The following is a 15,757-nucleotide window of genomic DNA, read 5'->3' on the forward strand; positions in this document are numbered from 1 at the left end:
TCACTGAATTGTCTAGTCCAGACTTGATTATTTATAGAGCCATTGAACAGGAATATTGCTGAGTGTGGCGTATAACCCATCTTACTCATTCACTCACTCACTCATAAGGACGACATTATTACGTGGAGAATCAAGGTGCTACTCAATGGAAGTCAGCACAAAGAGTCTAAAAAATGCATTATGGAACACAGATGTGGTGTATTGGCATAAATTATCGTTCTTATCAAAGTTAAGAAAATTAATCACAGCCGCTTACAATCATTGTTCATCTTTTCTTGGATGTTTGTCAGTGCCTTCAGGACTCCCGATATTTTGGGTTCATGATGAGATCGAGTATGTGACCTTGACGATGACCTTGACGAAGACCTCATCGGTGACCTCGATAGTGACGATGACCGTGAATGTGATCCTGAAAGTAATAGTAATTGGTTAGAGATGCTTCTTTCCTTCTGGCCTGGTACTCTTCTTTGATGCAGAAAATATCATTAGCTGCTTTACAAATATGATTTGGTTCTGATAAAAGGATGAGCACAAGTGGTCGACAGGGTTTTATCCCGTTTCAACGGGAACTTATGCGAATACTGAAACACTTCCACATAAAGCTCTTTGCCATGTTGGGTCCCAGCAATGTAAACCGTTAATATTTTAAACTGGTCCCTTGAACTGCTGGTCAGAGCGGATCACCGGTATATCAAAATGGTTCCTTGGAATGATGCTCAGAGCGGATCACCGGTATATCAAACTGGTGCCTTGGAATGCCGGTCAGAGCGGAATGCCGGTCAGAGCGGATCACCCGTATATCAAACTGGTGCCTTGGAATACCGGTCAGAGCGAATCACTGGCTTATCAAACTGGTCCCGTGGAATGCCGTCAGAGCAGATCAGCAGTACCTCAAACTGGTCCCTTGGAATGCCGGTCACAGCGGATCACCAGTATATCAAACTGGTGCCTTGGAATGCCAGTCAGAGCCGATCCCCAGTGTATCAAACTGTTCCTTTGGAAACCCAAGCAACAGAAATGTCATAGAATTCATAGATGACACAGTCGAAGACATTCGGAAACCGAGAAAGGAAATCACCATTCACCGGATCACCCAGAAAGGGAAGGAAATCACCAATCACCGGATCACCCAGGAAGGGAACCGTAAGTTGGACAGTATCCTTATGTTTTATTCCTACCAAGCATTCCTAAAAATGAAGTCAAAAGTTTGCTATACTTTAACTTAGCTATCCAAAAGGGGGTTTTAACAATCTTACCTGAGTTTAACACATTCCACATTGATTCCACCAAGGTGGACGAGAGCATTACCAATAACACCGCTGGCAGGACCTTCATAGTGATATGATGCCAAGCCTTGTGTGTGGTGCTATGGAACAAATGCATTATATACACACTTGGGTCATATCACTCCGTCGTTATTCCTTTGTTTTCGGAAAGAAAAAATAGCTTTGATCTCCAGTTCTTGTTGACAACAAATCACTTTTCGTCCGAGAAGATAAATAAAAAGTATTCATAGTTCCTAAAATAATTGTTTTTTCCCAAGGTTTTTATGTGACAAACCGATATTAAGGTCAACAACACAAAACACACCTTGCATGTCGAGTGACAATAAAAATGGCCCTAAGGGCGTAGGAAATGAATGATGGATGAAGCTAGATAAAAAAAGTGACGAAGACGTGTTTTGTTGTGGCATCATCATTTTCTGATGGTTCAGACATTTGGATGTTTTAGTCGTTGGAGTCGAGGCTGAAAGATGAGTGAGTGGATCGTTTAATGAATTGTGGCTGGTGACCAGGCACATGAGAAACTGTGAGTATGAGCAGCGACCCACCTCATCGTTTGTTATTTGTCAAGTTGTTGTTTAACGTCGTAATATTCCAGCTATCTGGCGACGGTCTAAATAATAGGACAGACAATCCAGTGATCAACAGCATGAGCATCGATCTACGCAAATGGACCACGATGACATGTATCAACCAAGTTAGCGAGCCTGACCACCCGATCCCGTTAGCCGCCTCTTACGATAAACATGCCTTACTGAAGATCAATTATAACCCGGATCTTCTCGCGTACATTGTTTTCGTGTATAATTAGATTTTATTTACGCATTTCATGGGGCAAGTGTCATCTTTCTGTTGTTTCTGAATTAAATATAGGGTTAAGTATAAAATATGTGTAATTAACATGCACTTTTGAAGCGTGTTGAAGTGTAACTGTTTCCCAAAAAATTTATAGAAATGGTGTGGTCATTAGAACGTTAACATGCACATATAAACCACTGTAGCATTAAAATTGTTAAAATTACATTACTTACCATTACAACTTTCGCCTGAAGGGACGGAAAACAACACCACTTTAAAATATCTTTTCCTGATACTCAAAACATGTTAAAGGTCATCCAATATGTTTGCATGGCCACATTTCAGCTGCCCCGGCATCACACTCTTAACTTCTTTTGAGTTGTTAGGTAGTTGAGTAGATCTTTTGTTGTCACATACATGGCAAGATCTTCAGTAATACGTGGAAATACGGTTCTTAAAACATGGTACTACGTTTTCTTCAAAGCAAAACCACGCCCTTCAAAGAGCTATGAAATGATGTGTTGGAGACAAAAAGCATTCTTCGAAAATGAAATAACCATTCAAAGAAAGTCGACATTCACGTGTGAACTTACCTGGGTTTCCATTCACTGGACCATCTGTCTGAAGTCTTTGATCAAATGGGCATGAAGCATTTCTTGCATGGTTCCCTTGACAATATGTTCTTATTAGAAGTTGTACGTCATGCACGCCTAACTGTGTGAAACGTAAAGCCTACATGCGAACCGAATACTATTCTTTCGGATCCCTTCACAGTGTTCCACCTGCCAGCTCATCACGCCGAAGACCCGGGCTCGATTTCTTACATGCGTACAATGTGTAAAGACCGTTTCTGGTGTCCCACGTCGTGATTATTGGTGGAATATTGCCAAGCGGCGTAAAACTAAACTCACTCACTCACTCACTCACTCCCCCCACCTGCAAGTTTGCCAGCCCTTTGATCTTCCTTTGAGGTGTTCAAGCCCTCGGTAAGGTTCTGAAAACGATTTATGGTACATGTGAAAGGCAAATTCCACATTTCATGAAAAAGTTATGTCCAATGTATGGAATTCAAGAAGGGACATTGTTGCGTTGTAGTGCTTTTTTCTACATAGATCTATCTTAAATAAACGCGACCTATTTTGATCTCGAAAATTGTTGCGACGTATCAAATTACATAGGTCCGCTGATTTCTGGTAACACGCAGGCGTTTCTATTATGATTATTCTATCCATTTCCAACTTGATAAAGCCCTAAAATTGCTTGACGACGGACCACTATCACGCCCGTGACGTGAAGTGACATCATAAGGAGGACAGTTTTTGATGCTCAATTACCCAAGGTTCATTTGAGATTGAGCTCAAAATGGACGATATTTCTGACTCACATTCGTCATATGTACCTGTTTACATTATGCCATTTCCTGTCGGTGATAATCTTAATAATTGGTCCAGATATTATAATATTTAGCCATGAAATTCAAAACATCGACAGGAACATTGTTCTTTTGCGTCGGGTAGAATGAACAAAGGCCAAGGTCGCATGTCGTAACGTGCAATAGAGACGTCATCCTTTTTGTTCTATGACTTTTCTATATTTGCACAAAAAAGAAGGTCACTGACCTTTGTGTCTTGTTAGCAGTAAATGCTTCGAAAGCGTCACTGTTTTTTGTACTTATTCTATTTAAAATTATGTCCATTTTATGTATTAGTATGGTAACGTTTTTTCATGTGCACTGTCATGATAGTGCTCTGAACAAATAGCGTCACCCTAGTACGAGTGATATAAAATACCGTTGGAATCAAATAGGAACACGAGGCTCTATTCAGCACGTCCCGGAATAACGGGTTTACACTAGAGCCTAGTGGTTAAAGCGTTCGCTCGTCATGTTGGAGAACCGAGTTCGATTCCTCACATGTGTACAATGTGTGAAACCCATTTCTGGTGTCCCCTGCTGTGATATTACTGAAATATTGTTAAAAGCTGCATAAAACTAAACTCACTCACTCACTCATCCTTCTGCAACGATCTGTATTTATATATACACCCATTAATTAAGCACCACCCTATTTTGAAAATACGATGCGATGCTACAGATAAGTTAGGGTAGAGCCATCAATCTAGACTTCCTTCCAACAATTCAGATTGCTAATTGGCAGAAAACTAAAAAACACATTTGGAATAAATGATTTATAAATAGAGCTAAAATGGATTTTTTTTGAGTGTAAAGCAACTTCATCTGCATATTAAAATTTTCCTTTCATTTCAGTTTGACTGTAACGTTTCCAAAAGTTTCCAGACTTGCATCCATTCACAATAAATAACGGATTTATAATCCACACGAGAATCAATTATTACTTTCAGTTTTCAAAATAAAGTAACTTGTTTTAGAACAGAAAAAACACCTGTTTCACAATGACGATTATTACCCTAATCAAAGTGCCAGTAATTTCAATGCTGTTCGTGTATTCAAAATGTTAAATACTTCCAGCATCAAATTATAAAGGTTATTTGTCGGAAAGAATTCCATTTCAGAAAAAAATGAATTTTTCATCTGATGAAGGAATAAAAATAAGCTCTGGAACGTCGCGTAAGGAATGAAAAACGTTAACCTTAAAAAGTGTCATGTTTTCAATAAGAAAGGTAGTTCAAACATAACACAAGAACCCGTCAAACGTGTTTATTAAAGCGTTAACTTAATTATAGAAGCGATGTTACGTCATTGTAAGATATATCTAAACAACAAAGTTAACTTCCATCTGCACTCATATATCATTTACATAAACTCATAAACAATTACATGGTTTACGTGCAAAAATAATTCAAACAATTACATGGTTTACATGCAAAAATAATTGATGTCACGGAGCTACGCTCTTGAGATCAGGGTGTAAACAAGATTGCCGTAAAACAAGAAAGCATGGTAACAATTTCGGTAATCAAAGAAGGCAATCTAAAGGATACAATACAATGGCAGTGCAATAATGTTTGCACATCGGCATGGTTTACATGTTAAAAATTACTAAGATATTATAAAACTTTAAGCATGTATATACATGGAAACGCGATTTCATTGACAGTGCAAGAAAATAAGTTACCACAGTCAGAGTCTATTATAAATTTAGTAAATATTAGAAAAATCGCCTGCTAAGAGTAAACGATCTGTTGTGAGAAACAAGCAAACAATACCTGATCTTCATGTTATCTTTCGCTTTAGGCGACGTTGTTGGAAAACGTGTTTATTACAAGGCTGTATTTAAAAGGTCTGCTTGAGTTTCTGCAGTGACGTATTATTAAAGAATACAAAAACGATATTTAATGTCGGTAATTACAGGCACCTACATTCCATTAAGCTCATTTCTACACACTAGTACAGTGAAATATAAACGTATAGCTTCAAAGACAATACCAAAGGATAACGGAATAAGCTAATAATGTTTACTGTAAATAGTAAAAAGGAAATGCAATCATTTATCACATATATGCGCATCTAAAAACGAGAGGTTTGTCCAGATAGATGATGGGCGTGGCGGTGTTGAGTGACAGGTGAATAAGCCAACGGCGTACTGCATAGCGTAAGTGCTTTGTACCATGCTCACATTGCATGTTTGAATTTGAAATCATTCTCTTCACACCGTGGCGATGTCAAGTCACGAGTGGGATGACACCATAGCCGATCTTACATTGTCACAAATAATGGGAGTGCGGCGAAAAACTAAACTCATTCACTCACTTACATATGATGAAGTAATAGACTGGAATGGAATAATACAATCGAAGACAATTATTTGGTATTTGAGAACTGGAAACTCAATCTGCCGTTTTAGATGGGTTGATCAAACACAGACCAAAGTGCACACTTACTCAAGTCATGAAAAAATTATGATGTAGGCAAGAGCAGTCCAACTCATTTTAAAATTCATGCTGAAGTCTCTGACAACGAATGTGAAGTAACGGTAAACAAAATCAAGAAACCCAGATTCGCTAGTCCGAAACATTATGACGATATCTAGCATTTAATTAAAAACTTAATGTCATTTTGTTGTGGTATATTTATACATTCGACTGAGACGGAGACGTTGAAACAGTGTTTTATGTATGGGAACAGTAGGCGTGGCTTGCTAACCTGTAGTGAGCCAATCATATAGCCACGGTGAAAGGTTACTTCAAGTCGTTGTATAACTAGATTTATTACATGGACCATAGGTACGATCAAAGGGGCTGGCGCCTGGACATGGTACTAAACAAGAGATAACTTCCTAAAACGTGAAACACTTTTTCTGTGTGCCTAGTTAGTCTTTGTTGAAAGTTGTTGTTTGCCCCATCGTGCTGACATCGAAGTGCAACCGAGTGCTTATGTTAGTCTGTTTGGTGTAAAAATAAATGACATCCTCTGTGCACCTTACTGGCGCAGCTATTGCAGCACATCTCTAAAACAATTTTGAGAGCGCATCGAATGACTTGCAGTTGGCCAGATTTCACAATAAGCGAAAATTGTGCCCATGTGATATGCAAATTAGTTCGTCAATGAGTGTGTGTTCGATGCTTTCTTTTTTTAAATAGCATATAACATAAGACATTTGTTTGAAACAACAGGGAACTGAGTTTATGGAAATGATCAGACGTCTGAGATGACATTGACGTATTGACCTTGGTACATCAGGGCTTTCAGGACATTTTATTGTCAATTAACGCCCTTTCAAGGCTAAAGCGACTTTAGAGCCCTTTCAAGCTGAAAACTCCAGGTTGTCATGCCCTTCACTGTCGCAGTTATTGTGGTACATGGCTATAACTCTCAAACCGCAGTTGGAAAAAAAATTCAGAATAGGCGTTCATTTACAGACAGGAGAGACGCAAGCATTAATTTTGTTTATGACCCAATGCAATCATTTCAGTTCCACACACTGACGACTATTCGTGACGAACCCGTGTCATTCCGGGACAGGCCGAATAGGAGGTTACGGAAAGTGGCGAGTGGTGACGAATGATTGTCGACTTGACCTTGACACATCAGGGTTCGTACTGATTATCAGCCATCACATTTAAGGCTCGACTAACAACTAATATCTGACATGAACATATTTTACTGAAAAAAGTTCATAGTAGAAAGAAAAATATAATGAAATGGTGCCCCGAGACTTTCTTCACTTTAGGAAGCTAAGGGAATCTAGACTTGCCACATTTTCTACACTTGTGTGGGCTTTCTTGGATATATTTACTTTACGACAGACTAATTCAAGCCCTTTTTAGGGAGTTTTGCCCAAGCAGCAACAAGCACTGTGAAGGTTCTGCGGTTGAGATTAATCTACACCTTCTGTCATTTTAACTGTGCACGTGTTTCCTTAAATCCAAGTTGACAAGTTTTGCTAAATATCGTCTATCTGCATCTGTGATAGTATTCATTAATATCTATGCTGTAGAAAATGTGCGGAAAACCGTCTATATTCTTTACCACTGAAAAAAAACCCAAGCCTTTCAAGCGTTTCATGTCATATAACTGGGTGTAATATCTTCTACTATTTTTTCAGTTTATTATATCTGTATATGTTTATATATATATTGAAACAAATGTGTCATTTTAGTACTTGTAATTTAGCCAGTTATTGTGAAAAACGTTATAAAGAAACGGTGGCGTAATCAATAACCCTGAAGGCCCCTGACAGGTAATTAAGGGCAACAGTATGTTGATTGAAACACAACACCTTGCTGATTGCAATTAGACAAGGGTAATTAAGCAAGCTGGATGTAGGTGTAATTAACAGGTCCATCAAGTTCATTAGCCCGTGCAGTTCAGACCAAACACTGGGCGTCCCTTTAAGCAAGGTGTTTGCTTCAAATACTCCGTTTTGAGACTCTATAAAGAACTAGTTAGGTAGATATAATACTATTCTACGGATGTAAGCATTAATCAGTATACGTGTGGGGTTTAATCTTGAGAGAACGGGCCGAGTCGGGTTCTCTTTAAACAACGTGTTTGTTTCCAATACAACGCTATGAAACTCTATAGGGCGATATGTAGGTAGATATGTCACTAATCTATGGACAAAAATAGAATTTATTATACATCTATGGGGCGTAAGATGCTTTAAATTTGGCGGCCAGAGAAAATCCTGACCAAACGCTCGTGGAGAGTGTCTTTGTTGAGAATATATATGGAAGAGACCGCAGCACATTGAGCAACGTTTCTTCCATCAAATACTTCGCTTTTAGACTCTAGAGAGGATTAGTTAAGCAGATATAATACTACTCTATGTATATGAACACTAATCAGTATCCATGCGTGGGGTTTGAGCTGTTTTTAAGTGCTAGGGCCAAGTCGGGCCGAACAGAGACTTAGCACTTTTGATCGAGGCTATGTTGAGAATGGAGAGCGAAAAGGGCTTCACTTTAAGGGATCGGTTATCTTTACATGTTGCATTTTGTAAGATACAAAGGTGATATTTAGGTACATGTAGATCTAATCTATGGATTTAATTACAATTCAAGATACATGGGTTATGTTTAAGCTGCTTTAGAGAGCTCGGGCTCCGGAATCCGGGTAGCCCGGGCCAAGTCGGGCCGAACAGAGACTTAACACTTTTGACTGAGGCTATGTCGAGAATGAAGTGAGAACAGGGCTTCACTTTTAAGGGGCCAGTTTTCTCTACATGTTGCAGTTGATAACATTATGAAGTAGTATTTAGGTAGATATGATACCACGCTAAGGATTTAAATACATTTCTACATACATGAGCTCGGACCAAGTCGGACCGAAAGCTTGTGATACTGTGTCTTTGTTGAGAATGTATAGAAAATACGGTTCACTTTAAGCAACGTGTTTGTTTCAAATACAACGCTTTGAAACTCCGTAAAGCCGTATTTAGGTAGATGTGATACTAAACTATGGATTTAAATAGAATTTAAGATACATCTGTGAGGTGTTAGGTGTTTTTGACAGGTCGGGCCAAGTCGGGCAGAACAGAGACTGAACACTTGTGGTCGAGGCTATGTTGGAAAGACAGGTAATTCACTTTAAGGGACCGGTTATCTTTACATGTTGCATTTTGTAACACTACAATGTGATATTTAGGTAGATATGATACCAATCTATGGATTTAAATATACTTCAAGATACATGAGAGATGAAAGATGCTTCTGATGGAACGTGCATGCAAAGCCGGACCGAACGCTTGTGATGCAGTGTGAATGTTGAGACTGTATAGAAAGGACTGCTGCGCGTTGAGGAAACGTGTTTGCACATGCTCTGCTAAGCGTTATTTAGGGAGATATTATTGCATTTTGTCTGTCATATGTACTAGTAAATTTAAGCATTTGCATACTCGCAGGCTATTGAATTTTTGCTGGATTTATGCTTTTTAGAATACAGTGGCAATACATACGATTTTTGCGCGTGCGAATGCATTTTTCCTTTTTTATCCCATTTAACACATTACAAAATGGTGTGATTTAATATATGTCTTTTAACACATATCAGATGGCGAAATGTATCGCTTGAAACGGCAAGAGCTGCCTAGAGTTATCCCCCTTCCTACACCACGTTTCTCTGTTCACCGCTTGACAAAGGGCGCGTACGTAACGTCAACACAACCATTATTATAAGCGAAATACGTCAAGCACGTGTACTTCCAAGATGTCGAGTCTTGATGAGGATGACAGTTCACGTTAGTGAGTATGTATGGTGGATTAAATCTAAATATAGTAAACGACAATGCTTTAAAAATTGGCTAAAGTAACGTCTCAGAATAAGTACTGATGCAATTACAACTTATTCTCTGTGCTAAACGTTCCGTTACTATAAATGCTTTCCAAATGTAACCAATACAAAACACAGATATATTCATATACCATCACTTAAAGGTCACATGCAACCAAAAAATCAAACATAATTAAAACACAGTTATCACTTATTCATGACATATAATATACATTGCTGCTTTTAAAAAAAACCAAATAAACACAATTATAAGCGTACAATAGCGATTCAAAAGTGCAATATTTTGTACTTGGGCTTACTTCCCCTGAAACGAAGCCCTCGGGAGACCGAACCCAGTCATAGCGGGTGGATATGCACTGAAGTGTAACGACGGCTTCCGATTGGCTGTTTCATTTGCTGATATGCTGAGGGTTCATTGTGTGTACAGAAAGATGATCTGTTTGATAGGCATTTTAGAAGTATAGCCAGTCACAAGAAAGTAAGATTCTTTATGGATAACAACTTCTTTTTGTGTACTTGATGCGTCGTTTCAGTATGGAATCATATACTGTTGTCAAACAAAATCATATACACGAAAAGAAGTCGTTATCCATGAAGAATGTATATAGAGATGTTGGGTTTGGAAAATACATGTTCCCTGAATTTGCGATCGATCCAATCAAAAATCATGTCAGTAGAGATGGTAAACTACTGCGTGGCTGGAATCTGTCATTCGTCCAAGTACAAAGCAGGACTTGAAACTGACAACAGTTTGCACCAGTTTCCGTCAGATCCAGTCATCCGAAAAAAATGAATGCAGTTTGTTTGCAACCCACAGACATAAAAACATGTCATGTGTATCACACGTGCCTAATTACATAATGTGGCACACACGGGACTCGGGTGCACTAGTCATAAATCAACTTATTTTCTTTATGTCGTTATGCTAGGTGTTAAGTTCAAATTGCACGTGGTCAGTGATTGAAGCTGTGTATTGCACGTTGTCTTTAGCAGACAGGCAGACAGACATATAGGTGTGAATAAACCAGACACTGAGCTTTCTCTGTGACAGGGACTGCTTACCACACATCAGCAAGTTGTTTTACGTAACGAGTAGATTATTTACTTGTTTGTGTACACAACCAAGATTAGACTACTGCTCACGACCTCAGACGCTGGGCATGCATACTGTTTCAAGCTCCGCGAACCTATTCACTGCGCATGCGTTATGGACGCTGCGCAGCACAGCTGATGAAACCAGTTTCCCCCCCAGCGCTGGCGGGAATTTAGTGAAACGTTTGAACTCCGATTTCGCGGGCTTTTTTTGCATCGCGTTTTTTCAACTTTTTTTTTATGATTTGTTTCGGTAAGTGCATACCGAACGGTACCAGAATCTGCAAAGTTGTGTTTTACGTTGCATGTGACCTTTAAATGATTAATGCCTAAACTATTTTGAGTATCCAGTTAGAAACAAGTGTTTACACTGCAGTGATGGGTCAAGTCAAGCACGCTCACGACGTTACCCCAAGTCCTCCACCCCGAGGAGCTGGCAGGAGGGATGGAACCCTGCACAGGTCACACCTATATCATCCGACATATACCGGGTTCATTACATCGGCTGGGATTCCAAGTATGATGAGATAAAAAAGAAAAAGGATCTATGCGCGTGCCCGTCTTTCTTCACAGATCCGGGTTTTCAGCGGAATCCGAAGATAGAGCTAAAGGAAACACTTGTGCCTACAGTTCGACAAGACTCAAAAGTACGAGTCACGCTTCAAATCTCAGATGAGGATTTCAACCTCCTAGCTACCAATGGACGACCATACAAGCAGAACAGATCCAAAACTATTTACACTATCCGGTGGCGATCTGACTTCAATCGTTTGATGGGGGTAGGGTGGGACAATCGGATACTGAATGGAAATGGGGACAATATTTACATTAAAACTGAAACCGTCCGTTTTCACAAAAAAAACCACCAAACACCGAAACCGCTCGCAGATGATATCGTTTTCCTGACCAGAAGGTTTTTATCCCAAGACCCCAAGTCTTGTGCTTGTCTTTCGTCAAAGTTGCAGGCAACATATCGCACTTTGACGTACTTCTGAATAGTGACTGGATGTAGGAATAAGGGTCACAATGGTCATTGTGTCTAAGGGGATTCGTGAAATTAACTGTTTACTGAAAACCGTTTCTCCCGACCCGGACGATGTAGCCACAAAGACTGAAATGTGGTGCAATAACTTCGCCAAGACGTTTCAATGTAGAGATGTAACACCCCACATGCATAATCTGAGATACCAAGTTCCTCAGCTCTTGAGATTACATGACGGTATTGTTCGTTTCAGTCAGCAGAGTCTCGAGAAGCTCAATGACAGCATAACCAAGCGCTTCTTCTCAGCCTCTAACCACAAGGGTCTTGACTCTTGGCAACAAGTGATGCGCAAACAAAACAGATTATTGGAACTTTCATCAGAGCGTCGCCGACCAAGAGCATACAAGCTACAGAAACGCGTGGAGGTAGCGAACGCTCTTTAACTGCGACCGGTCAAAATCAGGACGTTATTTCTTCAGGTTGACCAGTTAATGAATGCTTAACGTTTTGGTAACATTTTTAAGCTACACTTCTCAAGATTTGCCGCCTCACTGTAGTAGTTTAGCGGTTTAGTTTCTTTTACGTATATGCATCTGTACTCAGAACTGACTTGAGTAGTAACGGAGGTGATTACTTATGAGTTACGATATTGGATGTATGGATAAATCTCTAGCAGAGTGTTCAGACTTTATCATTTGTAAAGTTCATTTCCGTACATGATTACTTCTGTTGTATCACCATTACTATTGGAAATTAAAGACATAATCATTAAAGGCGTTCCTTGTTATATTGTGCTCAATGCAGGATGAAGTGATCAATTTCTTAGGGAACAGATTCATACAACACCGTTTGATGATAACACGATTTAGAATTAAAATTTACGTATGTTATTTCTGTAATCTATACCTTATTAGAATGAATTCGTGTGAGAAATAATGTAAAGATCTTAATGTGTTTTTGGAATAGGACCTTGGCCTATTAGTTTCAAGACTGCAAGCTCAAAACTTCTTGTTCTGAAATAACTGTGCCTTATTTTTTATAAACTCAAAACTACGTAAGTTTTATCAAATTAAATTCTGGAAACATTTTTCCACAAATATTTTAAAGTTGTGTGGATGAATAATTTAGATGTAATACGTCCAATTCTAAATATAAATATTTTTTATATGTGTGAAAACACCTGTTTAGGGGCAGAGGAAGTAATGTAAATATAGGTTCATATGCATTAAAGGGAGACAACCCATATTTATTAAAGAAATTTGGCCATATGTATAATAATATTTTTAATGTCACAGTTGTCCACTGGCTCTCGCCAATGCCCGCTCCTCTTTAACATAAACATCCTCTGCTGATTCAGCATGAGACAATAAAGGCTAATTAGGAAACCCCAACTGTATCAATTTAGGAAAGAAAAGCTGTAAAATACTGTCACTTCCTGCCCAGAACCCCAGGATGTCACGCCTCAGAAATAAGTAACCTTCTCACACAGACATATCAAGGACAACGCATAACAAGAAGACAATGTCTTTCCTCTGGGACTCTCGGTATGTTATCAGTGTTGGGTTTTCATCGTTAACTATACATTTTCAACCAAACCATACTTGGAATTCTAGCTAGCCAAATACGCAGATTTCGTTTTAATATTCTGCAATCCATTTTTAGTAGTACCCGGTGGCCCGGCCCGGCCCGGCCCGACTTTTCTTGGCCCGACTTTTAGGCCACCCCTGGGAACACGCATATTTATAGCTCCCGTTCCGACAACATCCCTGTCTGCCACAGGAACCGGATATCGCACTGTAGGTTAAACATAGACCATAGATCTAAACACACGTCATATATATTTTAATAGAGTAAAGGAGCAGCAGCTGCCATATTGGGTCGTCGTGCCGACATCCACTCGTTCCGATTTCAAGCTGAAATGTACGCTAAGAATTCGGTGACATTCGAAACCATGCACACGTACCTCTCAATTATACAGTTCCCCACACATCCTGCCTGATTTCCACGACATTACACCCATTTTATTAACTTCAATACGTCCTCAAACTCGAAAATCAAAGAAAACCACCTCTGGGGTGACCGTTATCCCGAACCCGCAGCCTCTCGAGCGATCTCACTGGTCCGTTGAACGGAAGTATTTATAGCATAGGTAAACAAGACGGCATGGTTTGAGAGCGAAGAGTCTTGGATGAGCCATGAATTTGACATCGGACCAGGCTTCAACAAAAAAACAAACGATTTTTAAATTTCGCGCGAATGTAATGAACTTGCTCTGGAAAAATTACTTAAGTTCAGCGGACCAAGGAGTTCGGTAAAAAAGAAGATTGTTCACTGTTAGACTTACGATTCCTTGCAATGTCATTTCAGATTTGCTGAAGTTGTTAGTATAAGAAGGTCAGATGTAAATTTCTGTGATGGGTACATGAGCATTTTTATAGAAAAATGCAGGACTGATGTATATAGAGACGGTAAATACGAGGGGATATCAAAGCCTTGCATATTTATACTAGACAAATAGTAATGGGCAGGGCACCTAACGTATATTAGAGTCCTAGCTACATATTCCCGGTAGGATCACATAGCTGGATGCATTTCTTCAATGACAGTGCCTTGTAGAAGAGATTTACCCCCTAGTGAATGTGAAAAATGGACAAGGTTGAATATAGAGCAGTAACAAAGTTTCATGTCGTGGTGGGCAACACGGCCAAGCAGGTTGGAGAGCGACTCACTGCTGTTTACAAGGAGACTTCACCTTCTGCTGCAACCATCAAACGTTGGGTGAAAGAGTTTCAGCGAAGCTTAGATGATGACCCCCGTCCAGGACGACCCTGAACCAGTACCACCCAAGCAAACATTGACACTGTGCATCAACCAGTGATGGGAAATCGTCGTATCGATGCAACCGGGCTCTCATATGGATCCATTCACAGCATACTTCATGACAATCTCCACATGTCCAAGGTGTATGCAAGATGGGTCCAAAGAATGCTTTCTAATGACATGAAGCTTTCTCGGGTCAACATCAGTGGCGCGATGCTGACTCGTTACCATGCCAACCCAGAAAGTTTTCACTTTAGAATTGTAACCTGTGATGAAACCTGGCTTCATCCTTATGACCCCGAGAGCAAGCAGGAGTCAATGGAATGGAAACATGTCACCTCTCCAAGGACAAAGAAGTTCAAATCGACCACGTCACCAAAGAAGGCCATGGCAGCTATTTTGGGGGACAGTAAAGGTGTTCAAGTCTTTGAAGGGCATTTAGAAATGAAATACATAAGAATGAAGATTTTTATGGATATCAACTTCTTTATTATGAGAACACAATGTTTCGGAGTTAATGCTTACTCCTTCATCAGGTGAACTAAGATTTTTCTTAAGTCCAAACTTAAGGGTTTTTTTCAGACGTAACTCCTTTTATGAATACTGCCCCCGGTGGCGCTACTACTGCTACCAGTGCAGGTGTACCAGACCGTTTGTTCAAAAGAGATGGCCGTTAGGTCTCTGAGAATGCAAAAGATGGATATGTCAAAGATAATGTAAAAGAACTGTTGAGTGTTACATCGTTGTTGGGCTTGTGAGAATAAAATGTCGGAAAACATCTACCCGTTCTCTTAATTTCGAGCTGCGGTAGACATAACCCACGTTGTGTGTTTGTTATACAAAATAAATTATTTATGTTTGGTCGATCGAAGATAATTACAACATAAGATATATTTCTGTGTGATTAATGTATCGAGAGCACAGTAAGGTAGAGGAGATGATAAAGCGTATCTTTCTCACGCCATTTCGAGTTTACCACGGTCTTTGTTATACTACGGTGTACAAATATATACTAGTATATAATACGCGTGCAGTATGTGAAGTCTTTCTCAGATGACCTGCTTGGAATGT

The 15,757-nt window shown here is 39.6% G+C and overlaps 1 protein-coding gene across 1 annotated transcript in view; it reads right to left on the reverse strand.

Moving 5' to 3' along the window:
* LOC137268881 (uncharacterized) overlaps window positions 1-15,757 on the reverse strand; it is a 52,484-nt gene that overhangs the window by 1,171 nt on the left and 35,556 nt on the right. Inside the window, exons 2-4 of the mRNA XM_067803470.1 lie at window positions 3,018-3,075; window positions 1,257-1,366; window positions 257-409 (exon numbers count right to left, since the gene is read on the reverse strand). Coding sequence (XP_067659571.1) covers window positions 257-409; window positions 1,257-1,335 — 232 coding nt within the window. The 5' untranslated portion in view covers window positions 1,336-1,366; window positions 3,018-3,075. The remainder of the gene's footprint in view (window positions 1-256; window positions 410-1,256; window positions 1,367-3,017; window positions 3,076-15,757) is intronic.

The sequence above is a fragment of the Haliotis asinina genome, chromosome 16, assembly GCF_037392515.1.
Source record: "Haliotis asinina isolate JCU_RB_2024 chromosome 16, JCU_Hal_asi_v2, whole genome shotgun sequence".
In the NCBI taxonomy this organism is placed as follows: domain Eukaryota; kingdom Metazoa; phylum Mollusca; class Gastropoda; order Lepetellida; family Haliotidae; genus Haliotis; species Haliotis asinina.